Here is a 27,822-nt window from a genome sequence, read left to right as displayed (position 1 = left end):
TGGGAGAGGCTGCTCCTTCTCTGCAGGCCCTCCTAGTGCGGTCCACCCAGGAGGCAGGGAATGCCCTTCACGAGCCCTGGACCCAGCTGCAGGCCCGCCTTTTGCACTGCAGCCTCCTCGGTGAGCAGAGGGCAGTGTGCGCGCTTGAGAGGCCCTGGAGGGACCCGAGATGACCATGGGTCTCAGGCCACCCGTCCCCCTCCTACACCCCAGGGTGTGCAAAGTAGGGCGGTTCACACTGTGAGGAGGGACCTCAGGAAGGGCCCCCCCCTCGTTGGATCCAAGCAAGCCTTTCCCACGTCTTTCCCCTCCCCCCAGGAGTGCGCGCTCCCCTGGCCGAGCGTGGGAAGAGCTTGGTCAACTGGCCACACGGCCCACGCCTTGCTCACTCGGTCGCGCGGCCCCACCTGGGCCCCTCCTGCACCTAATTTTTCCATGAGAAATTTGGCATGAGAAAACCTACGTTCACGAACGCGGGTGGGTGCGCGGCGCTGGACCACGGGGACTCGGCATCGCCTGGTCCCACCCCAGCCCCTCCTCGCGCGACCCTATCCTCAGTGGAGAAGACGCAAGGCCGGGGAGTGTTCGGGAAAGCCTTCAACCAGAGCTACAACCTGCTGTGCACAGCTGCCAGCACAGCCCGGCCCGGACCCTCTCGCCGCCCTGAGGTCAGCTGCGCCGCTGAAGGGCCCCAGCCCGCGACCGCAAAGGCGAAAGTGAACAGGCTTCAGTGTCCCGGCTTTATTGCAAACTCGGGCTGCGCGCGGTAGACGATACACTGGACTCCAGGCAGGGCCTAGGCCGAGGGAGGGACGAGGCTCGAGGGGAGCGGGAGCTTGTCCTAAGCCAAAGGGGCGGGGCTCAAGGGTGAGCCTTGGCCAAAGGTGTGGGTGGGTCGCAAGCCTGGGCCAAAATTCTAGGGCTCTAAGGGGTCTGAGACCAAGCCACAGGGAGCCGGACTCCAGGAGGAGGGGAGGGGGAGATCTAAGACAAAGATGTACAACCTGAGGGACGGATCCTAAGGCAGGGGTGGGGCGGGTGGGCAGGGCTAGGGTCTGGCTCAGTGGAAGGTCTCCACCTCTACCACGGTCCAGTCACCCTGCGGGGAAGTCACGTCATCCGGGGAGAAGCTAGTGACTGAGGTGATGCTGGCGCGGGACTCGTCCAGGGGAGACAATAGTTCGGCCCAGCGGCCCAGTTCGGCGTCGCTGAGCGCAGTGCGGGCTCCCCCCGCGCTGCCGGCACCCCCCGCGTCCCCTGAGCCACCGGTGCCGCCCGTGGCACCCTCGGCCGCAGCTAGCAGCAGCGTCCGGCTCAGCAGGTGCTGCACGACGCTCGCCTGCAGCGCCCCCAGCGGCAGCTCGCCCAGACGCGCCGGCTTCGCTCCCCGCGAAGCCGCTCCAGCCCCGGCCCCAGCCCCAGCCGCCGCCTTCCCACCGCCCGCGCCAGACCCGGGCCCCGGATCCAGCGCGCCTGTGGCGGGAGTTGCCGACTCGGGCCCTTCAGCCTCGTAGATGGTGCACAAGCCGTCAGCAGAGCCCGACCCGGCAGCAGGAGACCAAGGCAGTGGCGCTCCTGCGGGGAGAGGAGCCAGACTGGGCAAAGGGAGCGGGAAGCCCCGCCCCTGAACGAGACCCCGCCCCTTCCGTCAACTCCGCCCTCAGACCCAACTGTCCTGCCCCCGAGTTGCAAAGCCTCGCCTCCAACCTCGCCCCTCCTACTGGTCCGCAGTGTCCGGAGGGCTGCTTACCTGAGGTGCCGCGGATGGCCAGCGGCGGAGCGGAACCTCGGCTCCAGGCGGCCGGGTGGCAGGCGGCGAGCTCCGCATCGGCGGGCGGGGAGGTTGCGGCGCCGCCCTCGGGCCCACTGTCGTAGCCGCGCAGCTCTTCGGGCGTGCTCGTGGCGCTGCTGCTGTGGCCCGCCAGGTCCGGGCCGCTCAGCGTACTGGACGGGCTGCGCGAGGGTGGCGGCGGTGGGCCCGGGGCCAGCGCCAGGGTCAGCCGTGGGCCCGAGATTGGGGCATCGGGACCCGGGGTTGGGGGGCGGCGTGGGGCTTGTAGAGGGGGTGAGGCAGGGGGAGAGGGAGGGGTCTGCAAAGCGGGCAAGGCCAGGGAAGGTGGAGGCTGCGGAGGGGGCGAGGCCAGGGGAAGGGGAGGATCTTGCAGAGGGGGTGAAGCAGGGGGAGAGGGAGGAACTTGCAGAGGGGGTGAAGAGGGGGGAGAGGGAGGGGCCTGCAGAGGCGGTGAGGCCAGAGAAGGTGGAGCCCGAGGAGGGGGCGCGGCCAGGGGAGAGGGAGGGTCTTGCAGAGGGGGTGAAGCAGGGGGAGAGAGAGGGGCCTGCAGAGGGAGCGAGGCCAGAGAAGGTGGAGCCTGCAGAGGAGGCAAGCTCTGAGGAGAGGGAGCGGCCTGAAAGGGAGGCGTGGCCAGAGAAGGTGGAGTGTGTGTGGGGGGCACGGCCAGTGGAGGAGGGGCCTGCAGAGGCTGTGAGGCCAGAGATAGTGTCTGTATAGGAGGAGTGGCCTGTAGAGGGGGAGTGGCCAGAGGCGTGGCCAGGGGAGAGGGTGAGCCTAGAGGAGGAGCACCTGGCAGAGAGAGTGTGGTCAGACGAGAGGAAGGGGGAGAGGTCTGTGGAGGAGATGTGGCCATAGAAGGGTCCTGTGTGGGAGGCGTGGCCAGTGTATAAGGCGTGGCCTGAAAAGGTGGAGACAGAGAAGGACCGGCCTGCGGAGGGGGCGTGGGCAGAGCAGAAGGAGCCTGAAGAGGGGGTGTGGTTAGGGAAGAAGACGGGTTCCTCAGAGATGTTGCTTGAGAGAGAGGGGCTTGTAGAGGGGCAGTGGCTGGTGGCAGAGGACCCGACAAAGGAGGTGTGGCCAAGGGAGAGGGGAGAGCTGGAAAAGGGGGTAAAGCCAAAGACGCTTCGGTGGGGGGCATACTCTGCAGAGCGGGTGAAACTGATGGAGGGACTGATGCCAGAAAAGTGGCCGTGGCCAAGGAAGAGGCGGATACCTCCGGAAAAGATGTACCCAGATGTGCGGGGGGAGCTTGCAAAGGAGGTGTGGCCGGTGGAGACGGGAGGGTCGGCAGAGAAGGTGGAGCAGAGGGAGGAGGGGCTAGTGGAGGGGGCGTGGCCAATGGGTGGATATGGGCCTGGGGAGGGGGCGTGGTCGGTGGAGATGGTGGGAGCGAGCCCCTCAAGGGAGTGTCTGTGATATGGGAAGGCGGTGCAATAGGACAGGGTAGGGAGGAGGTGGCCAAAGGAGGAGAAAAGCCCCGTGCGGGGACTGCGCCCTTCCTTGGGGGTGTGGCCTGCGGGGGGCGTAGAGCCTGCAGTCCTCTGGACTTGGGCTGCGAGGGATGCCCCAGAGCCCGGGGTGTTCCAGCCGGGGAAGCCCCGGAGCGGGCTGGAGAGGACAGAGGAGTGGCGCTGGAGGCCAGGGGGCGCAAGGTTGGCCTCTGGAGGCCCCCGCCGGCGCTGGGTCGCCTCCTGGTGGCAGGGCTCGGCTCCGCGGCGCTGCGCTCTGGGGCGCTGCTCACTGATTTCCTGGAAGCCTCGGTCGGGGGCCGGGGCCGGGCACTCGGAGCTGCCCGGGGGACACCCACCTCAGTGCCCGCAGCCCGGGATCGACGGGAGATGGCCGAGGAAGAGACGGCTGGAGTGGACCCAGAAGAGTCTGGGGACAAAGCAGAAAACCGAAGGGTCGCCGATCCTTCTAGGCTGGTCCCACTCACATCCGAGGAACCCCCTTCCTCCCCAGATCACATACCTCTCCGTGCCCCAGCGCTCAGGGCGCTCCTTCTGGGCCCTTCAGGGGCTTTTCCTCTGGCCACAGGTTCCTCAGCTGGGGGCCGGAGCCCCTTCTGCCCAAGAGGGCCTGGCCTGGGGACAAAAGGGTCTGCGCTAAGGACAGCGCTCCAGCTCCTTGTTTCGTCTCCCAAGTCTACATTTCCCCGTGGGTGAGGACATATGCCCTCTCTGCCAACCAATAATAGCTTTCACCAATTTGCACCCAGTGATGAGCAAGTACTCCCACACACTTTAATTAAAAGCTTCCAGATGGAGACACTAACCCTTGCCCAAGGCAACAGGGGAGAGGGGGCTTGTTACCTGGTGGGCCCGCTGGCATGCCCCGAGCTAGAGATACAGCCTGGGCCTGGGGTCTTCGCAGGGGCCCGCTCCCCTCTCCCAGCTGCTGGGGGCCTGGAGGCTGTGGGGGGAAGGCCGAGTCAACGCAGGTGCCCCGGAAAGGAAGGGGAGGCTGGTGCCTCAGAGGAGAGGGGGGCAAGAAGATGGGGTCCGAATCAGGGAAAGAGGCTGGAGTACCTGGGCTCCGGGGGCCTGTCCCAGCACTCCGCGGTGGTCCCCCCCGGGGAGTAGCCTCCGGGAGAGCGGCTCCCCGGCTGCCCCCCGCTCGCTCTGCCAGAGGCCCTCGCCCTGAAGCTCCCGCTGCTCCCAGAACTCGAAGAGCCGCGCTGGTTACGGGGGGAAGGGGTCGCGGAGACCCTGGGGGCTTGGGGGTCGGAAGGTTGGGAGGGCGAGAAGAGGGCGTCCGACCGGCGGCCCCTGCCCTGGACTTGTCCCTCTTGTCCATCTCGCACCTGATGAGGAGACAGACCGATCAGCATCCCAGGTCCTGGACAGCTACGCTGCCTGCAGGGATCTGGGTCCTGGCACCTCTCGGCTCTTTCCCCAGCGTCGCCACCCATGCGCGCCCAAACCTCTGCCTGGATCCACTTCCTTCCCACCCACCCACCACTCACCAGCGCAGCTGCTCATGGTTGTCCCCAAGTCCCACCCTCACCGCCTTCCTCCAGGCCATGCCAGCCTCAGCCAACCCCCTGCTCCCTCTCAGGACCGGAGATCCACCCCCCTACCCCTCGCCCCCTCAGGGACCCTGACCACCAGCGTCGGGACAGGGGGCTGCCACAGGTTCCAGATGAAGGGGACGGGAGCACACGCCCAGGTCCCCCTCGCCAGCCACCAGCGCCGTCCCGGAGGGATGTCGGCACCTGCCGGGAGGAGGAGCGGCCCTGGCTGCCCGCGCACGGGCTCGGGGAGACAAAGAGCCGCGTCCCGAGCCCTTCCCCTCCCCCAGCTGGGCCCTGGTCCGCGCCACCCTTCCACCTGCTCGAGCCGAGCTCACCTTGGGCTCCGGCCTCCCGCCGCTCCACGCTGGGTCGCCTGGGGTGGGGCAGGGTGGGAGCGCCGCGGCGGCCGCGAGCAGAGGGCAGGCGAGGGGAGGGGGCGGCGGGCGGCGGCGCGGGGAGGCCGGACGGCCCCTCGGCTGCGGGCGGGGGAGCAGGGGCCGCGCGCGCTGGATGCAGACCCGGCAGGCAGAGGCGGGAGCGCGCCGAGTAGGGCGGCCGGGAGCGCGTAGGAGGGAGGGGCTGCTTCTCCGCGGCTGCGCCTGAGGACCCCAGACACCCAACCGGTCGGGCTTCGGGGGGAATCCCTTGGGGTCCCGAACTCAGCCTAACCTCCTCTCCCCACCCCCTGCCATACACACCTGCCCCGGCCCCCACCCCAACTGCTTGGCGACCAAGGCCCGCCTGGACGCGGATAGGTTGGGCCCTGGCAACCAGGGGGCGGGACCATCGCGCCTCGTGCCCAATTGACCAATCCGGCCGCTCGGTGTCCCAGGCCCTGTCCTCGCTTTTGCGACCGCAGAGGCAGGCCCCCCAGGATTCTTGGGGCTTCCGCCCCTCTCATACCCAAAGGGTTTTCACAGACCCCAGGAAACCCCGTACCTGGTTGGGCTAGGGGGACTGGTGGGAGAATGCAGCCCTGGGAATGTAGGGGTAGACCCCAGATTTGGGGGAAGAGAGGAAGAAAGGACAAGAGCGAGAGACGGAGGATGGTGAGAGATGACCCAGCCTTCTGCAGGGCAGAGCACCCCCCCCCACTCGCCACACCCTCCCAGGTCACACGAAGTCAAGTCAGCAAAGGCTTCCTGGCAGAGCCGGGATTTGTGGGGATGAGATTATGGGGGGCCTGGAGGTATAAAAACGGGTGCAAGAGGAGCCGAGAAGATCCCGTCTGAGGTTTCCCAGCCCAACCTGAGGGAGTAAGAGGTGTCATTTTGGTGACCCGCCAAACTGGTGCAGAGGCCTCATGGAGGACCTTGGTAGGGGACTGTGGCATTGAGGGGGTTGAAGCAAGAAGAGGAAGATGGCCATCCTCAGCTGCCCACAGCTGGCCAACAGTGCCAGGTGCCCTCTTGCACCTCTGCTTATACTCAAGGCCACATGGCTCCCCACACACACACTCACACACACTGTGCTCTCTGCCCCCAAGCCCCATCTCTTCAGACTCTTAGCCACTCACTACCCCATCCCAAAGAACCAGCTCCTTCTGCCTCACCCCTTCCCCCATCACATTTGTACATACATACACAAACACAGAGTATCCACCGTACGATTCCATTTATATAATGTTCTGGAAAACACAAGCTAACCTATAGTGACAGAAAGCGAATCAGTGGTTGTTGGGGACCACCGGGGGAGGGAAACTTTTGAACCACCAATTGAAGCCACTCTGATTGATTCCTGACCCTCAGAAACTATGTGAGACAATAAATTCTTGTTGTCTTAAGGTGCTAGGTTTGGGGGCAATTTGTTACACAGCACAGTAATATGTAACTACCTCAGGCTCAGAAAACCTTAAAAGCTGGGTATAAAATATCAAGTGTTGTTGAGAATGTGGAGAAATTGGAACAGTTGTACTGTTGGTGGGAATGTAAAATGGTGCAACCACTGTGATTCCACTTATATGGGGTCCCCAGAGGATTCAAATTCATAGAGATGGATGGTAGAATGGTGGGTGCCAGGAGCTAGGGAGAGGAATGAGGAATATGAGTTCAATGGGGACAGAGTTTCAGTTCTGCAAAACAAAAAACGTTCTGAAGATGGATGGTGGCGATGGTTGCCCAACACTGAATGTACTTAATGGCACTGAACTGTAAACTTAAAAATGGTTAGGATGACAAATTCTATGTTATGTGTGTGCTCTACCACAATTGTTTAAAACCTGGACAGTGTCCATGCGGGAAAACTCACAAACTACCTGTGGGAATGTAAAGGGGGCAGGCTTTCTGGAGGACAGCTGGAGAGCATTGTATGCGTGTCATATGACTGAGACATTCCACTCAAGCGTCTGTACCTGTGGCAGTGCCATACAGCTCCTTCCATATCTCCTGAGCACCCAGAGTCCCCACCTGCAGGAAAGTCAGAAGTGTCAGGGCCTTAACACTCCCTCCATCCCCCTCTCCAGAGCAGCCCTCAGCCACGACAGACAGGAGCTGGTACGTCAATGCTTCAACTCCCTCACTTATTGGGTGGGAAAACTTGGAGGTGTGTCCTCCACCATCTCCCAGAGCTCCCCCGCACAATGGAACCCCAGTTGCCTATATTGGCAGCCTGCTCCTTCACCCTCATTAACACTACTGGCTTCCTTCCCTTCCCCACTGCCTCACCTTCCAGAGAAACTATTTGCATCTAATTCCTTGCCTCAGGATCTGCATCTAGAAAGGCCCGAACTAAGCATCCATCCGTCCATCATTTACTGAATGCCCACTGTGTGCCAGGCACCATCCCAAGTGCTGGGGACACAGTAGGGAACAGAAGAGACACGTGTCTGGGGATCATGGGGCTTCGATTCCAGTCACCACAGAGACTCTTGCACAAGTGCGCAAAGCGTCGTTTATGAAAACACTTATCCCAACATAAAGCTGGAAACAAACGGCCAGGGTATGGATCTCAAGGAGCTTCTCCCGAGGCTAGAGGAAAGGGAGAAACTACTCAGCTCAAAAGGCCCCTGCCCCCTTGCTACCATCTCACCTCGCCCTACTTTGTTATATACACAGCATTTGTCACAAGCTGACATTACCTTGTTCCTTACTTATTTGCTTCCTTATCTCTGTCTCCGCCAACCGCACTCCACCCCCAATCCACACACACAGCAATAGAGCAGAAGCTCTGAGAGAGAAGGTTTGCCTTTGGGTAGCCTGTGGCCGAGCCCACAGGGACTTCTTCAAGGGTCGCGCCCATTGCAGGGTTTCACAGGGGAACTGAAGCTTAGGGGATCCCAACTCTCAAGGTTTCGGAGTGTCTCTACCCTGGTGAACTTGTTTTCTTTTTCCCCATGGGAGATGGGGCCTCCCTCTGCCACCTGGTCCAGGTCCCCTCTCCCTTGAGTTTTGCAGACAGGGCAGATCAAGGTCAACTGTCGCCTAAGACCCAGCTCAGGCCTCCCAAAGTGGGGAGGAAATCATGGTGTGGAGGGGAGGCAGAGTCTCCCTTTGAGAAGCCGGCCTCCCAGACCGGACTCCAACCCCGGCTCCCAGAGCCCTCTGACCCCCGTGCCCAACCCCACCAGGACCCGGGAGCGGCTCACTCCCTCTCCTCCCCCAGTGGAGAGCTTCCCCTGGCTGGGTGGTCAGATCAGGAAGGGGGAAGCGCCGTGCCCTCTCTTGGGCCCTGGTCACTGATTCCTTGGTTGAGCCTCCAGGCCAGGTAGCTGCACCTGGGAGTGAAGGGAGGAGGAGGGGAAGGAGGACTTCCACGCGTTCCTGACAAGGTCTATGCAGCTGGGCTCCCGGAAGCGTGCCTTCAGGTCGGCTTTGGGAGCCCAGCGCCTCCAGCCCTCCTCAGTTTCCCCCGTGCCAGGTTTGCCTCACTGAAGCGGAGCCCAGAATTCTACGGTCCCCGCTCCTCCGACCAGCCCCTCGCCCACCACGGAGACACCAGGATTAGGATCGCCCTCCTCCCGCGATCCCGCGGTACCAGGAGTCGGGGGCGACCTGTGAGCGCCCTAAGGGAGGCGGGGCCGATACGGCTGGTGGGCGGGGCCTGGCGGGGCGGAGCTGCTCCCGGCTCCTGTCCAGCTCGCCCGCCCGCCCGCCCTGACTCACCCAGCCTGTCCCGCGAACTCTGCGGGAGTCCCGGCCGCTCCGCTCCCAGAGACACAGGAGTTGGAACAAGCGTCCGGCCCGTGAGGTGAGTAGGTGGCTCTCCGCCCCTGGGGACCAGGTGGCGGGGTGAGGATCTGGCCCACGGGAGGACCGCCCCAGGTGCGGCTGCCCTGTGACCTGAGCCCAACGCCGTCTGGGGCACAGAAGGAGCTGGGGGGTGGGCTGGGGGGGTGCAGAGAGAGGCCCCGCCGTGGCCAGCCCAAGGGCGCCCGTCAGGGAGCCCGGCAGGCCTGGCCAAGGACGGAGTGAAGATAAACAGGCTGGGGTCCACCCGAGGGTCTTGACCGTGCTCCCCTCTCCTCCGCTGCTGACGACTCAACCCTGTGAGCCCCTCAATTCCCAGAACCCTACCACTTGGGAGCCTCACCAGGCTGTCCCTTCTGGGACTCTTGAACCTCAAGACTCCCCAGACGCCCCTAGTCCTGGCAGGACAGCTTGGAAAAGTACTGGGTTGGGAGTCCCCAGGCCTGGGGCCCAGAGCAGGATCCGCCACTACGGGGCCACCCTCCCCCACCCAGGCCACGGTTTCTCACTTGTGTAAAAGTCCAGAGTTGGACCCTGTGTCCTCCAAGACCCATTTCAGGGCTGACAACAGTCACTGTTTCTTCTTTGCCCCTTAGCATGGGCTGTGGGTGGGGACCGTGTGGGATGGCGCGCTGGTCCAGGAGCACCCGCCACCGCCACGTGGTCAGAGGCAAGCTGGGGGCTTGGGGAAGGCCTGAGAGGGAAGCAGAAGCAGGGTGAGGCATGGGTGAGTGGAGCTAAGGCTGGGTAGGGGGCATGTTCCTGGCCCTAGGCTCAGCCTGCTGGGCAGAGCAGCCGTCCTCCCTCCATTTCTTCTCTGCCTGAAGGAACCCCTTCTGAGGTTCTTTTGGCAAAGATGCTTCAATTCAGCGAGACGTTCTCGCTCAACAACGTGATCAGACAGACGGGACTTGGGGGAGTCTCGCCTCGAATGCCACGTGTCACAAGCTGTGACATGTTGAGCAAGTTATTTCACTCTCCTGAGTCTGGAAAAGGAGGGTCCCAACATCCACACTCCCAGAGCTGGGATAAAACGAGACACTGAAGGCATCTGGTGGTCATAAGTTCTCTGCTCCCACACCCCCATGAAGCCTTCTCCCCAAGCCCTCTCACCAGCCCTGTTCAGACACAGGGGGGCCAGCCTTGTGTCTGGGGAAACTTAATGGCAGGTTCGGGACGATCAAGATTGAGTCGTGGAGACAGATAATGATAAACCCATGTCTGCTTCTGAGGCTGTTGCGTATACACTTTGCTCTGTGGGTGCATCCCCTGGGCCATCTGCTGGGGACCCTGGGTGTGTCTCTGCCTTCTTGCCTTTGATTGTGGACCCGGGATGGCCAGTGGGGAGCTTCCACCATTGTGAGATGGGTCCTGAAGGGTGGCAAGGACTCAGGGGGCGGGCAGTTGGTCCCTGCCCGTCTGTGTGGCATTTTTGCTAACAGTTACCATTCTCAGGTGAAGCAGCTAAGCAGTGTCCCTCGCAGGGGTAGGTGGCCAGGGCAGGGAGAATGGTGGGTGGCCAGAACTGGAAGAGGGCATATGGCCGGCTCCCTGGTCCTGGGTCTCTCCTCAACTTAGTGTGTACTTGCCCTTTGTACACACATGCCCTGAGGTGCACGCTCCAGAATGCCCCCAGGGTGTCCCTTTCGGTGGCTGCAATTTGGCTCCTGGGGGCTGTTGAGCTGCCCTGAGTGTGTTTCTAGCAGATTCCCTGGTGTTTGAGCCTGTGACGCACTGGAGGCATCTTTACTCGGCTTATTGTTTAGGACAGGGTGTGAAACTGAGCACGAGGGATGAGCCATTGGGTGAGGGATCCTGTGCTCTGTCTGCACACCCCCTTGCATGTGCCGGCTGCTGGGTGAGTCAGGGCCTGAGTCAGGAGGCCCCGGAGCCTGGGTGTGGGCAGGCGTGTCCCTGTCCCTTACATATTATCCCGGGTACTGAGGTGGGAGCCTCTGATGGGATTAAGGGGATTAAGGACTGCCCCGACTTCAGCCTGGGGGTGGGGCCTGCATCCCATATCCCCGCCTACTTCCACCTTGTCCTCACTCAGGAGTAACCCTAAGGCCTTCAAGGGTTGTGGAGACCAAAAAGGGAGGCAAGGAGGTGTCAGAGCAATTGACTGAGGTGTGGGACAGAGGCCAGTTTCCCTCCCACCCAGGAGACGGGTGGGAGGCTGGAGGACCAGCTGGTGGCCCAGATGCCTCCCTTCTTTGCCCAGCCTGTGCCCAGTGACAGGCTGTCAGGATGAGGACCGCAGGCCGCAGGAAACCTGCCTGATATAAAACAAGATCTTTATATTTGGGAGCATGGATACTGGGGAGGGGGGCAGACGCCTAGGAGCCCCCCCAGAGGCGGCGAGGGGCTTGCTGCCTCCCTTTCCTTCGCCCCTCCAGCCTCGGAGGTGGGGGAAAAGGCTCCCGACTGCCTGTCGGGGAGGGTGATGTCCCAGCCCGTGGCCCACGCCCCCGTGTGACTTGCGCCTAGTTGTCTGTATCTGGAATAATGATACCTTGGTCTAAAATGAAAGCCTGGGACAGACAGAGTGGGCTGGCCGCCCAGGAGCCTGGCAGCCCAGCCCTGTCCCAGTCGTAGGTGTCACCCTGGCTCTCTCCCTGTGAGTTTTCCATTTCCTGATCCTCTGCCCTGTCCTTGCGCCCCCCTGCCCCTGACTCTCAGAGGCCAGGTTTCTGTTTTCTGCCGCAGATCCTAGGCACTTGCCCCACTAGAAACCCAGGTGTCCTAGTCACTCCCACCCCCCAGGGCTGACCAGCCTTCAGCTTTGCCACTCCCTGCCCCTGGGGCCCGAAACCAGAGCCAGGCTCCAGCCAGGCTCCAGCTGGCTTTTCCGGTTGGAGGTTGGAGGTGGTGCCCGGAGCGCCCCTGAAGGGGGTGCGGGGCCCATGCCCCGGAAGTCTCCGTGTCTCTGGGACTCTCTCCGGTCCAGTGGTGGAGGGAGCCGGGGCTGGCCGCCTGGATACCGGGTACCTGGGGTCAGAGAAGCAGAGCGAAGTGTTTCCAATTGGCGTCAAGGGTGGGAGGAGATGCCTGGGCCCCGGGAGAAGGCCACACGGGCAAGCTGTGGGGCAGCGGCCCCGTGGACTGCCCCTCCTGAGCTCTGAGGGCAAGCAGAGTCCGACCGAGGCAGGGGTCCCTGGGAGCAGAGGTGGTGAGGACAGTAGTTGCCCGGCTCCAGGAAGGAGGCGAGGTCTGTGGGGGGAGGGGAAGGAAGCGCACAGCTTGTGGGTTCTGCCAGAGTTTGGCAGGGCCGAGCGCGGATTGGGAGCAGATGCGTGTGTCTGGCTCTTCTGGGGACCCGGCACCGGGCGCCCTTTCCTGAGGGTCTCTCTCTGCACCCTCCACTTCCCGCTCTACCACAGGCGGGATGATTCCGGTGGCGGAGTTCAAGCAGTTCGCGGAGCACCAGCCCAACTTCAAGGTGCTCAAACCTTGGTGGGACGTGCTGGCCGAGTACCTCACCGTGGCTATGCTCATGATCGGGGTCTTCGGCTGCACCCTCCAGGTAAGGGGCGGGGCAGGGGCGGGGTCTCTAGGGGCGGGGTCTGGGAAGTTCCGGAAGTCTTCCGTTATCGTCTCTTAGTTCTGGAGACTGGAAGTCTGAAATCAAAGTGTTGACAGGGTTGGTTCCTTCCGAAAGCTGTGAGGGAGAATGTGTTCCACGGCTCCCTTCTAGACTCTGGTGGCCTCAGGCATTCCTTGGTTTACAGATAACGTTCTCCCTGTATCTTCAAAGCATCTTCCGCGTGTGTGTGTGTGTCTGTGTGTCTGTGTGAGTCTGTGTCCAGATTTCTCCCTTTTATAAGGCCAGAGTCCTATTGGGTTAGGGCCCACCCCCAATGACCTCATCTTAACTTGATTACATCTGCTCTGCAAAGACTATTTGCAAACAAGGCAACATTCACAGGTATTTGGGGGTTAGGACTTCAACATCTTTTCGAAGGACACAAATCAACCCAGCCGTTTTTTTCAGACAAAGTCCGACGCTCAGAGGTTTACTGACTCTTCCAAAGCTGGGGAACAAACTGGGGACAGTTGGGGGTTGATGGAAACCCCTCTTGCCTTCAGCCTGCTTCCTCCCCCACCCCACAACTTCCCAGGCCGCCCCAGATCCTTCACCATCTTTCACCCTCTCTCCCATCCCCAGGTGACACAGGACAAGATCATCTGTCTGCCCAGTCACGGACCCCGGGAGAACTTATCAGAGGCCGCGTGCCGGCAACTGCTGCTGCAGGGGGTCTCCGAGCATGTGGGGGACCTCCAGGAGTTGAGCGGCCTCAGGAACAACCTGGACCTGCAGCAATACAGCTTCATTAACCAGCTCTGCTACGAGACGGCCCTCCACTGGTACGCCAAGTACTTCCCCTACCTGGTCGTCATCCACACGCTCAACTTCATGGTCTGCACCAGCTTCTGGTTCAAGTTTCCCGGCACCAGCTCCAAGATCGAGCACTTCATCTCTATCCTGGGCAAGTGTTTCGACTCTCCGTGGACCACGCGGGCCCTATCCGAGGTCTCCGGGGAGAACCACAAGGACCCTGCCGCCGCCGGGCGGGCAACGGTGACCATGGCAGCAGCGGCGGCAGGACCAGGGAAGGCAGGTGAGGGTGAGAAGGAGAAGATGCTGGCGGAGCCCGAGAAGGTGGTGACGGAGCCACCGGCTGTCACCCTGCTGGACAAAAAGGAGGGTGAGCAGGCCAAAGCCCTGTTTGAGAAGGTCAAGAAATTCCGTATGCACGTGGAAGAGGGGGACATCCTGTACACCATGTACATCCGGCAGACGGTGCTCAAGGTCTGCAAGTTCTTGGCCATCCTGGTCTACAACCTCGTCTACGTGGGGAAGATCAGCTTCCTGGTGGCCTGTACGGTGGACACCTCGGAGGTCACGGGCTATGCCAGCTTCTGCTGCAGCCACACGAAGGCCCACCTCTTCTCCAAGCTGGCTTTCTGCTACATCTGCTTCGTGTGCGTCTACGGGATCATCTGCTTCTACACACTCTTCTGGCTCTTCCACCGGCCCCTCAAGGAGTACTCCTTCCGGTCCGTGCGGGAGGAGACGGGCATGGGCGACATCCCCGACGTCAAGAACGACTTCGCCTTCATGCTGCACCTCATCGACCAGTACGACTCACTCTACTCCAAGCGCTTCGCTGTCTTCCTCTCCGAGGTCAGCGAGAGCCGCCTGAAGCAGCTCAACCTCAACCACGAGTGGACGACCGAGAAGCTGCGGCAGAAGCTGCAGCGCAACGCCTGCGGCCGGCTCGAGCTGGCCCTCTGCATGCTCCCGGGGCTGCCCGACACGGTCTTCGAGCTCAGCGAGGTGGAGGCCCTGCGGCTGGAGGCCATCTGTGACGTCACCTTCCCCCCAGGCCTCTCGCAGCTGGTGCACCTGCAGGAGATCAGCCTGCTCCACTCTCCGGCCAGGCTGCCCTTCTCCTCGCAGATCTTCCTGCGGGACCACCTGAAGGTCATCCGGGTCAAGTGCGAGGAGCTCCGAGAGGTGCCCCTCTGGGTGTTCGGGCTGCGCAGCCTGGAGGAGCTGCACCTGGAGGGGGTCTTCCCCCCGGAGCTGGCCCGGGCAGCGACCCTCGAGAGCCTCCGGGAGCTGAAGCAGCTGAAGGTGCTGTCTCTGCGGAGCAACGCCGGCAAAGTGCCCGCCAGCGTGACCGACGTGGCCGGTCACCTGCAGCGGCTCAGCCTGCACAACGACGGGGCCCGCCTGCTGGCACTGAACAGCCTCAAGAAGCTGGCGGTGCTTCGGGAGCTGGAGCTGGTGGCCTGCGGGCTGGAGCGCATCCCCCATGCCGTCTTCAGCCTGAGCGCACTACAGGAACTGGACCTCAAGGACAACCACCTGCGGTCCATCGAGGAGATCCTCAGCTTCCAGCACTGCCGCAAGCTGGTCACACTCCGGCTGTGGCACAACCAGATCGCCTATGTCCCCGAGCACGTACGGAAGCTCCGGGGCCTTGAGCAGCTCTATCTCAGCCACAACAAGCTGGAGACACTGCCCACCCAGCTCGGCATGTGCTCTGGCCTCCGCCTGCTGGACATCTCCCATAACGGGCTGCACTCCCTGCCGGCCGAGCTGGGCCTCCTCCAGAACCTGCAGCACCTGGCTGTCTCCTACAATGCCCTGGAGCTTCTGCCCGACGAGCTCTTCTTCTGCCGCAAGCTGCGGACGCTGCTCCTCGGCTACAACAACCTGAGCCAGCTCTCGCCCCAGGTGGGGGCCCTCGGGGCCCTCAGCCGCCTGGAGCTCAAGGGCAACCGGCTGGAGGCGCTGCCGGAAGAACTCGGCAACTGTGGGGGACTGAAGAAGTCGGGGCTCCTGGTGGAGGACACCCTTTACGAAGGGCTGCCGGCAGAGGTGCGGGACAGAATGGAGGTGGAGAGAAGCCAGGGAGGGGCAGGTTGCGGTAGAGGCCTTCCAGATGCTATCACCCTGGAATCTCTACTGTTATCTTCAAGGGAGGGGGCCAAGTGAGCCCAGGCCGGGACAGGAGGAGCAGACATGCCAGGCTGGTGGAGCCCAAGGCAAGATCCTAGGATTGGTTTGCCTGGGAGGCTGTGGATCTAGGGTGGAACATCCTGGAGGGATTAACTCAGTCATAAGACTCTCAGAGCAAAACCACACCTGTGTCTTTGGCTAGCTTGCCTGCCCCCAGCCCTGGGCCAGAGCTGCTGCTCCCCCAACCCACTCCGAACATTCGGGCTCAATCAATGCCACATATGGGGGTGGGGCTCATCCCAATGGGATTTCAACCCTCTCTTCCTGACCAAAACAGCTTACATCTGGGGTTCTCTCCCAAGGAGGGGACACAGACGCAACGGACAAGCTCCCCCCTCCTCCACCTCCAACTTGGATGTTAATCCCCTATTTTTTTTTCATTTATTTATTTATTTTTTTGCGGTACGTGGGCCTCTCACTGTTGTGGCCTCTCCTGTTGCGGAGCACAGGCTCCGGACGCGCAGGCTCAGTGGCCATGGCTCACGGGCCCAGCCGCTCCGCGGCATGTGGGATCTTCCCGGACCAAGGCACGAACCCGTGTCCCCTGCATCGGCAGGCGGACTCCCAACCACTGCGCCACCAGGGAAGCCCAATCCCCTATTTATAAGTTGTTTGCTATGGACACCTGAACTCAGAAAAAATGGTTTTCACATTTGGCTAGGCATCAAAGTCAGCATCAAAACAAAACATCCCAGGCCCCACCCCTGAAAGACTGACTCAGGAGCTTTGCCTGGAGGCCAGGAACTTGCCGGTAAATATAAGCATCCCAGGTAATTCTGACAAAGACAGTCCCAGGCCTGTGTGTTGGAAAATGCTGACCTACAGAGTCAGATATCTGGGTGTCTAGAGTAGGGATTCTGAACTTTTGTTTAGATCCCTAGATGCTTTGAGAAACCTGATGAAAGCTGGGCACCTCCTTCCTCAGGAAAATGCTCACGTACGTGAAAAGTTCTGCAAACAACTTGAGGCAATCAACAGATTCCCCCAGATCCCCTAGAGGGCTGTTTATGGACATCCTAAGGATCGGAGACCCCAGGTTAAGAACACCTGCTGTGGAGGGTACATTTTTCTGAAGACAGGCTGGGACTTTGTCTTTCACATGTTCCCTATGCGAGGGAATGTATATCAGTGGGTGCTTAATAAATGATACTAACTATGAGAACTAGAATCTTGATCCTTGTGTCCACTCCTGTGAGTCTAAGCCTTCGATTCCACCAGACCAAGTACAGGGAAGTGGCGACAGTCACATTCCAGAATCAAGGGTATCAGTGCATCCCGGAAGCAGAGGCAGAGAGAGACCTCAGCTAACCAGGAGAAATCAGGTGGCATCGTCTGCCTAGGTTTTTTCCTGGAGAACTGCTCTTCCTCTACCTTCCCTGTTAGTCTCCCGGCTCCACAGTTTTGGATCTGCTCCACCTGTAAGTTGTCACCAGAGGAGTCGCCACAAGCCTTCAACGCCCATCACAGTGTCCCTGTGCTGGAGCGGGCAGGGCACAGCCTGCCCAACCCTGACCTCCTGGGATCACCACCTCCATGGTGTCTGCAAAATGCGAGCCTCCTCCTGGCACCAGAGAGCAGAGGCAAGGTGCTCTCCAGGGGCCCCAGGGTTCCAGATGGGGACATTTTCCCAGCACTCTTCAGACCAGCTAAAGAAAATGTGTAGGCCGCGGAGGCGCCAGGTAGAGGCACCAAACCCCGGGGCCTATCTTCCGCGTTGTCCAGGAGCTGGGAGCAAATTCTGGGGGCAGGGCAGTTGAGGGAAGTCTTAAAATGTCCCACGCAAGTCTGATTTGGAACTCTCGGACCTTGACCTTGGCCCCCCTACCGGCCCCCCCAGTCGCCGAGGGCAGGGGTCACGCCACTGGATTCCCAGGGTCCTGACAGTGGCCCGAGCCCTACACCGCCCATCCTACATGTCCTCGGCCAACCCTGAGCCTGCTGAAATGGAAAGGGCTTGCCCCGGGTGCCTAATTATGGTGAGGAGGCAGCAATTAAGCATAACAGGGATCCTAAGGAAGCACTGAGATGAGAAAGGCAGTTCCGAGAGGGAGTAGGTGCCAGCGATGGCCGGGCCGAGAAGAGAAAGAACGAGGCTGAGGACACACAACCATGGCGACCACCGGGGACAGCGACAGGGGAAAAAAAAAAAACAAAGTCACGAGTGCGCATGCGCAGCAGAGGCCACGGGCGTGACCTGGTCTCCTCCTCTGTACGCTTGCGCGCTGCTTTCTCCGCCCACCGCTGTAAGCGGAACGGTGAGTGGGTTTCCAGACAGCGCCTCTTGCCGGAGCGCTCGGGAATTCACGCATGCGCCTCACACTGAGAGGATTCGCACGTTGCCAGCAGCGAGCTCTAGGCGGCGTCATCCCTCCGGTGGGGACGAAGCACGCACGCGCGGAAGTTCGCACGCGGGAAGGGCGGGTGTGCACCGCGAGCATGCGCCCTGCTGAGCGAGACGGCGGCTCGGCGGGGTCATCCGAGCGCAGGCGCAGTGCGGTGTTTGTCTGCGGGACTGACGGGCGGCCGGGCGGTGCGCGGCGGCGGCGGGGAAGATGGCGGCGTCCTCCCTGGAGCAGAAGCTGTCCCGCCTGGAAGCAAAGCTGAAGCAGGAGAACCGCGAGGCCCGGCGGAGGATCGACCTCAACCTGGATATCAGCCCCCAGCGGCCCAGGCCCAGTAAGCACGGCGGCGTGGGGGAGGGGGCGAGCGGGGCGGGGCGCGCGCCGCGGGAGGCCCCGCCCCCGCCTCCAGGCCCCGCCCCCGCTTCCGGGGCGCTCTAGCTCCTTCTCTCCGCCCCGCTCCTCGCTATCGGCCAGCGGTGAGAGGGTCACGGTGACCCGGGAGGCGTGGGGCCCGCGGGTTCCCGGGCAGCCCTTCCCCTGCCTGGGGGTTCCCCCTTAACGGGGCCTGGGAGCCCAGTTACCCGGCTCCAGGCGAGGCCCCCCACCTGATGACCCGCCCCCAATCACCGGGATCCTCGGAGCCTCTGTCACCTACCCTGAGCCTTGCTTCTCCTACTTCATGCGACCGTGACTACATCCAGGTCCTCCGCTAACATGTACACATCCCTTTTCACCAGCTGATTCTACTCCCGCCATCTCAGTGATTGTGTCAAGAGGTTCCCCCCCCCCCGTTCCGCACCTGGGTCCGTGTCTGGGATCTTGTCATTGGGCTCAGCGGACTCCCTCCCACATACAGTTTACCCATATACACCAGGCCCCCTCATACTCCTCTGACTCGTTTCACTGTTGCCATCTTTCTGGCTCCTCCAGAAATAAACACGCAACTCCCAAGCGCGGCGACTTTGTCATTTAGAATCAAGTGACTTCCCCATTCTTACACACCCACACCCATCCAGCCCGGGGATACCTGAGGCCAGTGCGACTTTATCTAGGCATCCCAGGGTACGTACACCTCCTTTCTGGTCCCACAGTCCCCGTGTCTCCCTGGCGTCTTGTCATCTGGAGTCAAGAGCTACCCCCCAGCACGCACACCTGGCTCGGAATCACCGTGACCACATCTAGTCTCCTTGTCATTTCCTGCATGATCCCCTCCCCATATCCTTGAAGCTCAGAGGGAGTCAGATTTTTCCCCTTCCTACAGACCTGATGAACAGCAGCCCACACACATGCTTTCTGTTTTTGTTTTTGGACGCACCGCGCGGCATGTGGCATGTTAGTCCCCCACCAAGGATCGAACCCGTGCCCCCTGCGTTGGAAGTGCAGTCTTAACCACTGGACCACCAGGGAATTCCCCTGCCCACACACCCATGCCTTCTGTGTCTCTCTTGATCCAGCAACTTGCTCTCCTTTTTATCCCCTCTGATGTGACTCCTGTGGCTTATGTAGCTCTCTGTGGAGTCATCCTGACAGAACGGGGAAGACACTTCCTCATCTGGGTTCCCCCACCACTGCCTGCTCACCCAGCCTGGCGCCCCCATCCTTGTGTAGGGTCCACTCCCCATTCTCCCTTTCCTGACCTGGGCCCGTGTGGGTTTCTCACTGGATTGGGGGTGTGTGTGTGTGTCTCTTGGGGCCCAGAAAAAAACCCGAGGTGGCAGTGCTGGCACTGGACACTGCCTGGGGTAGGAAGCCCAGCCAGGACTGGAGGGTCCCCGCTGGTCTCTGCAGTGTTACTCCCCCTCCAACCCCAGTGTGGACAAGACAGGCCTAGGTACGGGGCCTGGGGTGCCTTGCAGGGTGGCTGTCCCAGATGGAGAGCGAGGCACGGTGAGACCCATGGCGAGCAGGCCGCGGGGAGCCCCCTCCAGGCGTCTGTGTCTGTGTCAGCTCCATCCCATCCTCCCAGTTCTCCCATCTCTGTCGGTTTCTACCCATCTCTGCAGTTTGGTACCGCGTGCCTCCCCCTCCTCTCCGTTATGATTTGATTTGATTTCTTTTCTTTTGGACAAATCGGTGGTTTCCGTTGTGATTTATCGTGGTGTTGTTTTTTTTTTTTTTTCTTCCTTTTCCCCATCCAGTTATTGTGATCACTCTAAGCCCTGCTCCTGCCCCGTCCCAACGAGCAGGTACCAGCCTTTTTATCATCGCTGCTTGGACCTCTGCACCATTGACCTAACCGCTGCCCCGGCCGCAGAATGCCATCCCCCCCTTCCCCCTCCCACATGCTCCGTGTGTGCGTGTGCGCATCCCCCCCTCTCACCCTCACTCTCTGTCCATCCACACCGTCCGCGTCCGGCCCACCCGGCCACTTCCTCTGTCTTCTCACCTCCCGCTCCTCCCTTCCTCTTGGGCTCAGGTTTGGACTCCCTGGAGGAGGAGACAGACTCCCTCACCGGCCGGGAGTCTGTCGCCTGCCAAGGGGGTCACGAGTGTCCGTGCGTGTGCCTGCAGGCGTGTGCATGAGCGGGGGGAGGGAGAGCTGCTCATCCGCCTCAGCAGCCCAGCGGACCCGTGTCACCCCCTGGGCTGAGCCATGCTAGGCTTGGACTGAGTCCCTGTCCTCTCAGGGCTGGTGCGCTCCAGGGGGTGGGGGACCCTGGGGGTTGGAGGGCAGTGAGCACTGAGGGCCTCCGGGCGGGAAGTGGAGGAGACCCCGGCGCCTTGGAGGGAAGGCCGGGTGGAGCAGGGAGCAGGGTTGCAGTCGGGAAACCTCTGGAGAAGGTGGAATTTGAGCAAAGTCTCCTGGGAGGTGGGGGCAGCGCAGGGATGGAAGTAGAGGAAGCAGCCCCCCTAGGGGCGGAGGGCAGGTGCCAGTGGGTCTGGGAGCAGACGGGTGTGGGACATGCCTGTGCGAAGGGCGGGGGTGCTGAGAGAGATGGGGTGGGGGTCTGGCCTCATTGGTCCTTGTGAGCAGGACTAGGTTGGGAAGTGTGTGTGTGTGTGCACGCGCGTGCGTGCGTGCGTGTGTGTCGGAAGGTGAGGGGCTCTGTGGCTCTGCTGGAGACCCTGTGGCATGTCGTCTGCCCATCTGCGTGGGTTTGTGCCATGCCCTGTGTGCGTGTGCCTACGTGTGTCGACTGACAGCCTGGTACGTGTGTGGCTCCTGATGGCTGCGTGCTCCCCACCCCCCACCCCCGCCCCGTGTCCTTTCTCGTTCTCTCTCATTCATTCTTCTCTCTCTCTCTTTCCCCTTCAGCCTCTCGCTCTCATTCTGCCCTCCTGACCTGCCGTGGGCCCGGTACCACCTCTGTGACTTCTGTTCTCAGGGTCTTTGTCTACCTCCCTCCACCCCACCTTAGCCACCCCGCACCGGCCCCGCTCACACGCCTACCGTGCGTCAGTTTGCGGGGCTGGCTGGAAGCCTCTGTCCCCCTACAGCCTTGGCCCCGGGTTCTGGGGCAGCCCTCAGGGGGCCCGGTGGACTGTGTAAGGGAGGGGACCGACAGGACACCACACCGAGAGGTGTGGGTAGGAGAGGGCTGTGGTCCTCACTCAGAAAGGGGGCCCTGGTGCCCCCAGGGAACCTGAACCTGACAGGGATCCAGGGTCCCGGTGCAGGGGGAGCTCGAGGGTCCTCGGGAGCCCCGGAGGTTGTCCAGCCAGAGAGGGAGGTATTACGACTGGGATTCTGGCCCCGGCAGAGCAGAGCAGCAGGGAGGGCACGGGAGGAGAGGCCTCCGGGCCAGTGGAGGGGACTGGGCCCGGCCACGTCCCCGGGGTCCCCAGAGCTCTTCCATCACTCCCGCCAGGCCCTCCTAGGACTGCAGGCCAGGCTCATAGACCTGCCCCTCGCTCTGGCTGCGGTCAGGGTTGCAGGCCAGCAAAGCGCCTGGGCACCAGGTGCTGAACATACCTGTCTCTACCCGTTGATCACTGGGCCCACGTCACCAGGTGCCTGGAGAACTGTGGGAGGAGAAGGTGGGCCATGCGGGAAGTGTGGAGAGAGGAGGGGGCGTCAGCCAAGGGCTAAGGAGAATGGCCCGCCCCCAGCTCCTGGCCTGCTCTCCAGGGGAAGGTGAACCTGGGAGGTGCTTGTAGCCTGCAGCCTCCTCAGCCAGGGGCTCCCCTTCTGGAGGCCGAGTGCCAGGGTCTCCGGGGTTCAGGGGTTCACTGGAGGGTCATCACCCTGGCCCCCACTCCCCACCCTGGGGCCTGCCCAGCCCGGAGGCTCCTAGCCCCTCAGGGAATCCGCTCTCCTTTCCCAGGCCCCTCCCCGGCCTGTCTCTGCAGCGCGTCCTCTGGGCAGCTGGGCCCCGAGTCTCGGCTCCCGGCTGTCTGTCTCCCGCCCTCCCGTCCCCTAATGCCGCCTGCCCGTCCTGGGGTGCCCGCTGCCTGCACGCTGCCTGCCCGCTGCCTGCCTGTAGCATGCCCGAGCTGTCCGCATGCAGGCTTCTGGAAAGAACCAAACTCGCCGCCTGGCCTGGCCCCTGGAGGGGCTGTGCCACCTGGATCCCCTCACCCCAGCCTGGGGTCCTGCCCCTGCCTCGTCGGCCCTAGCTCCGCAGGCCAGGCCGGGAGGCTCACCGATGAGCCCGCAGGCCAGAGGGCGGCCCTCCCTGACCCTGAAACAGAGTGCTGGGCGAGGCAGCTGGAAGCCTAGGTCCCTTGCCCACTCTCTCCTCAGGGTGGTCCAGCCAAGGTCAGGCTGCCCACAGCGCCAGAGCTCGGGCTGATCCCAGCGGGCATTCCTGCCTTGTGTGGTCCAGAGTGTGGGTGTGGTGGCCCTGGGCCTGCTTCCCCGGCGGAGGTGGGGAGGAAAGGGACACAGCGGGGAGGCTGCCTGCCCGAGGGACGGCATCCGCCTCTGGGCCTCCGTTTTCTGTCAGGGGAGGCTTGGGGATGAACCCTCAGCCTCTGGGGACCAGCCCACCGCAAGCCCTTCCAGGTCAGAGGAGTGGGCGGGGTGCGGGGTGGGAAAAGGCACCCTAGGAGTGGTCTGGGAGCGGGGAGCTCCTCCAGCCCAGCGGGGCAGGGGGCTGTGCCGCCCTACCTGAGGGATGCCAGGGAGGGTAAGATGAGGGTTCCAGGCCCTTGAGTTGGGGCCAGCTGGGAGCTAACCCCCTCCCCGCCCCTGGTTCTCACCACCCCAGCCCTGCAGCTCCCACTGGCCAACGATGGGGGCAGCCGCTCACCGTCCTCCGAGAGCTCCCCGCAGCACCCCACGCCCCCCGCACGGCCCCGCCACATGCTGGGGCTCCCGTCAACCTTGTTCACACCGCGCAGCATGGAGAGGTGAGCGGCTAGGGTGGCCGGTGGGAGGGCCGGGAGGTTGGGGCCGGGGCGGGGCGGGGCGCAGGGCAAGCCTCAGGGAGGAGCTGGTGAGCTCTGTGGGACCCTGTGTGTTAGGGGCTGGGGTGGCTTCAGGTTGGTCAGGACCCGCTCTCTGTCCCCTCAGCATCGAGATTGACCAGAAGCTGCAGGAGATCATGAAGCAGACGGGCTACCTGACCATTGGGGGCCAGGTACCGCCCTTCCCTCGGCCCCCCCAGGGAGGGTGGGCAGGACGCTGCTGGTAGGTCTGGGCTGGGGGTGGAGGGCAGAGGCCCGGTGGACCCCCAGCCCTGGCTCTCCTCGCCAGCGCTACCAGGCGGAAATCAACGACCTGGAGAACCTGGGGGAGATGGGCAGTGGCACCTGTGGCCAGGTGTGGAAGATGCGTTTCCGGAAGACGGGGCACGTCATCGCTGTCAAGGTGAGCCCGCCCCCGCCCCGGGTGGGCCCCGCGCCCCAGGCTCGGCGCTAAGGCCCCTGCTGTCCCGTGCAGCAAATGCGGCGCTCGGGGAACAAGGAAGAGAACAAGCGGATCCTCATGGACCTGGACGTGGTCCTCAAGAGCCACGATTGCCCCTACATCGTGCAGTGCTTCGGGACCTTCATCACCAACGTGAGCCGGCCGCCCGCCCCCCAAGCCTCCCGCGCCCCCCGCCCCTCCCCCAGGACCCGAGCCTGTCTGGGGTGGGCAGGAGGGTACAGCCACCCCGCCAAGCCGCCACCTGCTGTCCCCGCAGACGGACGTCTTCATTGCCATGGAGCTCATGGGCACGTGCGCCGAGAAGCTCAAGAAGCGGATGCAGGGCCCTATCCCTGAGCGGATCCTGGGCAAGATGACGGTGGCGGTGAGCAGCTGGGTGGGGTGCGGGCGGGCGGGTGGTCCCCAACCGCCCCCCCGCCCCACCAGGCCCCGTCCCTGCCATCACTGGTGCCCTCCTCTGCCCGCGCCGCAGATCGTGAAGGCACTCTACTACCTGAAGGAGAAGCACGGCGTGATCCACCGGGACGTCAAGCCCTCCAACATCCTGCTGGATGAGCGGGGCCAGATCAAGCTCTGCGACTTCGGCATCAGCGGCCGCCTCGTCGACTCCAAAGCCAAAACGCGGAGCGCGGGTTGCGCTGCCTACATGGCAGTAAGTGGGGCCCAGCAGCGCCCGGCGGGCGGGCGGGCATGAGGGGCGGTACGCCCACCCCAGCCACAGGGGTACATCCACCCTCTCCTCCTTCCCGCCGGCAGCCTGAGCGCATCGACCCCCCGGACCCCACCAAGCCCGACTACGACATCCGGGCCGACGTGTGGAGCCTGGGCATCTCCTTGGTGAGTTGGGGTCCCTGCTCTCCGAGGCCAGGGGTGGGGTCTTCTCGGGGTACGGAGGCAGGTGGCGGGAAAGGGCAGGATCCTGTCCTTGGCCGGCCCAGCCCTGCCCGTCTCTCTCCCAGGTGGAGCTGGCGACGGGACAGTTTCCCTACAAGAACTGCAAGACGGACTTTGAGGTCCTCACCAAAGTCCTACAGGAAGAACCCCCGCTCCTGCCCGGTCACATGGGCTTCTCGGGGGACTTTCAGTCCTTCGTCAAAGACTGGTGAGGGGACTTGCCTGGTGGCACAGCGGTTAAGACTCCACGCTCCCGATGCAGGGGGCCCGGGCTCAATCCCTGGTCAGGGAACTAGATCCCACATGCATGCCGCAACTAAGAGTTAAAGACTGGTGAGGAGCCCCGCCCCCGCCCTCCACTCTGGAAGGCAGGGTGAGGTCAGATGTGGCCCTGCACCCAGGCCACTGGGGAGGGGAGAGGGGCCCCAGGATGGTGTGGGGGCTGGAGCCCGAGCCCCGGGAGCTAGGAGTTGGGTTTGGACTCAGCCTGAGGGGACACCTGGCCCCAGGGGTATTTGGCAGGGTGGCCCTCGGGCTTCATCTTGGGGGAGCTGTGAACGAGCAGAGGCGCCCCAGGGCTAAGGGCTCTGAGTGTCCTGCACCAACTGGCAAGAGTAGCGCACGCGGGACGTCCACATTGGAGCCTCTCGTGGGGGAGCCCACCCACCCCTCCCATGGGCGTCTCACGGCCCACATTGGGCTTCTGTCACGGTGGGGGGCCCAAGCGCAGGCCCGGGAGGGTGCGGGCTTCTGCCCACAGATCTTGCAGACCCGACAACTCAGCCACGAGGGCGGCCAGGCCTCTCCTACCTGCTCTCACTTCTCTTCCTTTCCTCTTCTCCTTCCAGCCTTACTAAAGATCACAGGAAGAGACCAAAGTATAATAAGCTACTTGTGAGTACCCGGGGCCCTCCCCAGCCCCCATCCTAAGCCCCCCGCCACACTGGGCGCCGGGCCTGAGCAAGGCCAGCAGGGAAGACGCCCTCGCCCTAAGTGCCCTGCCTTGGGCCCCACAGGAACACAGCTTCATCAAGCGCTACGAGACGCTGGAGGTGGACGTGGCGTCCTGGTTCAAGGATGTCATGGCGAAGACCGAGTCGCCGCGGGCGAGCGGGGTCCTGAGCCAGCATCACCTGCCCTTCTTCAGGTAGCCGCACAGCGGCGGCCAGCCTACTGGGGGCCGGGGGCGTGGCCACCGGCCTCCCCTTCCCCACCCGGCCACCCAGCTGCCCGCCAGGGGAGCCCTGGGACCTGGACGGCCGCCGAGGGCTGAGGACAGAAAGTAGGGGGCGCCAACCCACCCCTGACTCCCTGCCCACCAGCCATGGACAGATGGGCCCACCAGGCCCCAGCCCTTCCCGTCCTAGGATCAGCCGGCTGTGCGCATCCCCTCCGACAGACACTGTGAACGGAAGACAGCAGGCCGCGAGCAGACTCGCTATTTATTCAGTTGTAACCTCTGGGCTGGGGCGGCCCCCAGGGGCCGGGAGAGAGCCGCCCGTCCTGTCCCCTCCCCTCCACACCGCGCTGTCCCACCGCCGCCTCGCACGCACATGCACCCTGGCTCCATCTCCCTCTCTCTGTCCCCTCCCTCTCTACCTCTCTGGCTTTCCCTGTCTCCCTCCCTGCTTCTGCCTCTCTCCTGGCCCAGGCCCTGCCACCCCCGGCGGCACCCCTGGGTCCGTTTAGGTCTCCGGCAAGCCATGAGTCAGTTGGCTGGCGTCCTCGCCCTGGGCAGGCGGGCTGGACGTTGTGACTGCAGCCAGACCCGGGCTGGTCTCTCTCTTTCTCTTTTTGATCTCAGGGGGTCCTTTTTGGAGTTTATCGTATTTTATTGTACTTGGTGGGGTGTTTGGGGGGTGGGGGGAGGAGAAGAGCTTGTTCTCATGGGGTTTGTCGGTACCTTCAGAAACTTTTACCAAAGTCATGTTTAGCTGCTTGTGGTGGCAGCCCCCCCGATGGCCCACGGGCGCTGGGGGGCTGGGGGCCGAGCCTTGGGGGCCTGGGCCACCCCGCCGGGGAGAGACTAGTCCCAAAGGTGGGCTCTGGGTGGGGGGGCGGGGTGCTCCTCCCTCGGGGCTGGAGACTGGCCACAGCTTGTAGGGGTGAGTTGAGGACCTCGGGGGGTGTGGAGGGAGCCCAAGGGGCCGTGGCCACACAGGGTGGCCTTCAGGGAAGGCAGGCGTGGGGCATGGTGGAGGGCAGCAGGTGCCGGTGAGGCAGAGGCGTAGGAGGGAATGGGTGACAGGAGCGGGGGCCATGGGGCCCGGGGAGACAGGGATTGAGGGCACGTGGAGTGGACGTGGGGGGTCTGAGGATGTGTGACAGGGACAGAGGTGGGGCAGGCCGAGGGCTGGGCGTGTGGAGGCAGTCACGCCCTCGTAGTGGCCCTGAGCGCCCCTCGACTCACCCAGAGCTGGCCAGTCCCCAGCCCACACCGAGGCCCGGGCCCTGGGGAGCAGCGAGAGCAGGAGGAGGGGGTGTGTTTCCTTTTTGTTGGTGATGCATGCAAATCAAGTGGACAACGAAATAACAACAAAAAACAAAAGAAAACTCCAGAAAAACCACAAAAAGCAACCAACACCAAAGGTGAGGAAGCTCGCTGGATGTAGCTGAAGCAATCTAGACTAGGCGTCACTGTACCCTCCATCTAGCTCACCGACTGTAGTTACTACTAGGATAGTCACAAAACGCCGCATGTTTAAAAAGTACTCGAAGTCATCTTTTCTCTGCCCCCCACCCCGGGGGTGGCCACCTTCTTTCGCTCCAATCCCCTTTGTGAGGGGAGGGGGGCAGGGTGCGGGGCCAGTAGGCCTGGCTCCCGCCCTCCCTCATGGGCCCCAGCCACAGGGGCCTTTGTGGGTAGCCGGGAAGGTCGCGTGGCTGGCCCCAAGGGCCAGCTGCCTGAGTTTATTTTTATTTAACTTTATTTTCTGTTTTGTGAGTGTGTGTCGGCCCGTTTCCCCTCCCCGCCTTCAGTGTTAAATGGGAGCCTCTCCTTCCCCCCTACCTTTCCCGTGTCTCCCCCCCTCCACCCAGTCACCAGTCACCAGCCATCCCTCTCCATCAGGCAGAGGGTGAAGTGGGCAGGTGGGGGCCTGGGCCCAGCCCATGGTCTACAACCCCTTCTCAGGCCGCCAGTACTGCCCCGTCCCTTTTTAAAACGAAACGCCCTCGTTTGTAAATCCTTAGACGCTTGAGAATAAAACCCCTCCCTTTTCTTCTGCGGTGTCTGTGGTGTGTGTTGTGAGCCTGG

At 62.8% G+C, this 27,822-nt stretch overlaps 3 protein-coding genes across 5 annotated transcripts; 2 read left to right on the top strand and 1 right to left on the bottom strand.

Annotated features, from left to right (window-relative positions):
• Positions 1-729: 729 nt before the first annotated feature.
• Positions 730-5,522, bottom strand: PRR36 (proline rich 36). The gene is made up of 6 exons (XM_030879524.3): positions 5,141-5,522; positions 4,321-4,595; positions 4,105-4,204; positions 3,764-3,876; positions 1,751-3,670; positions 730-1,575 (listed from the first exon to the last, which is right to left on the bottom strand). Exons 2-6 carry the CDS (start codon positions 4,586-4,588, stop codon positions 1,061-1,063), a joined length of 2,916 nt encoding a protein of 971 aa, XP_030735384.2. The 5' UTR covers positions 4,589-4,595; positions 5,141-5,522; the 3' UTR covers positions 730-1,060.
• On the top strand, positions 5,266-16,666 carry LRRC8E (leucine rich repeat containing 8 VRAC subunit E). Of its 2 annotated transcripts, XM_030879533.2 has the most exons (3): positions 5,266-8,990; positions 12,370-12,512; positions 13,155-16,666. In XM_030879533.2, exons 2-3 carry the CDS (start codon positions 12,375-12,377, stop codon positions 15,492-15,494), a joined length of 2,478 nt encoding a protein of 825 aa, XP_030735393.1. In that variant the 5' UTR covers positions 5,266-8,990; positions 12,370-12,374; the 3' UTR covers positions 15,495-16,666. The 2 variants fall into 2 exon arrangements, with proteins under 2 accessions (XP_030735393.1, XP_030735392.1); XM_030879532.2 differs by lacking the exon at positions 5,266-8,990 and having other exon boundaries at positions 11,580-12,512.
• A 1,329-nt stretch (positions 16,667-17,995) lies between these two features.
• MAP2K7 (mitogen-activated protein kinase kinase 7) lies at positions 17,996-27,789 on the top strand. 2 transcript variants are annotated; one of them, XM_030879534.2, is made up of 12 exons: positions 17,996-18,194; positions 19,999-20,046; positions 23,011-23,152; positions 23,316-23,382; positions 23,499-23,612; positions 23,685-23,804; positions 23,929-24,036; positions 24,145-24,324; positions 24,429-24,509; positions 24,632-24,774; positions 25,415-25,460; positions 25,583-27,789. In XM_030879534.2, the coding sequence occupies exons 1-12, from the start codon at positions 18,071-18,073 to the stop codon at positions 25,715-25,717; spliced, it is 1,308 nt and encodes a 435-aa protein (XP_030735394.1). In that variant the 5' UTR covers positions 17,996-18,070; the 3' UTR covers positions 25,718-27,789. The 2 variants fall into 2 exon arrangements, with proteins under 2 accessions (XP_030735394.1, XP_030735396.1); XM_030879536.2 differs by lacking the exon at positions 19,999-20,046.
• Positions 27,790-27,822: the final 33 nt, after the last annotated feature.

Source organism: Globicephala melas, chromosome 3 (genome assembly GCF_963455315.2).
Source record: "Globicephala melas chromosome 3, mGloMel1.2, whole genome shotgun sequence".
In the NCBI taxonomy this organism is placed as follows: Eukaryota; Metazoa; Chordata; class Mammalia; order Artiodactyla; family Delphinidae; genus Globicephala; species Globicephala melas.
The sequence above is the reverse complement of the archived record's forward strand: the minus strand, read 5'-3'. Positions and strand labels throughout refer to the sequence as shown.

Bases quoted from the DNA above. Each gene is read 5' to 3' on its own strand.
- LRRC8E (XM_030879533.2), top strand. From the start codon at position 12,375: ATGATTCCGGTGGCGGAGTTCAAGCAGTTCGCGGAGCACCAGCCCAAC. The intron at 12,513-13,154 runs GTAAGGGGCGGG...TCCCATCCCCAG, and splicing joins TCTTCGGCTGCACCCTCCAG to GTGACACAGGACAAGATCAT.
- MAP2K7 (XM_030879534.2), top strand. From the start codon at position 18,071: ATGGCGGCGTCCTCCCTGGAGCAGAAGCTGTCCCGCCTGGAAGCAAAG. The intron at 23,805-23,928 runs GTGAGCCGGCCG...CTGTCCCCGCAG, and splicing joins TCGGGACCTTCATCACCAAC to ACGGACGTCTTCATTGCCAT. The intron at 24,510-24,631 runs GTGAGTTGGGGT...TCTCTCTCCCAG, and splicing joins GGAGCCTGGGCATCTCCTTG to GTGGAGCTGGCGACGGGACA.
- PRR36 (XM_030879524.3), bottom strand. From the start codon at position 4,588: ATGGACAAGAGGGACAAGTCCAGGGCAGGGGCCGCCGGTCGGACGCCC. The intron at 3,877-4,104 runs GTAACAAGCCCC...TTTTGTCCCCAG, and splicing joins CATGCCAGCGGGCCCACCAG to GCCAGGCCCTCTTGGGCAGA. The intron at 3,671-3,763 runs GTATGTGATCTG...CTTTGTCCCCAG, and splicing joins GAGCGCTGGGGCACGGAGAG to ACTCTTCTGGGTCCACTCCA.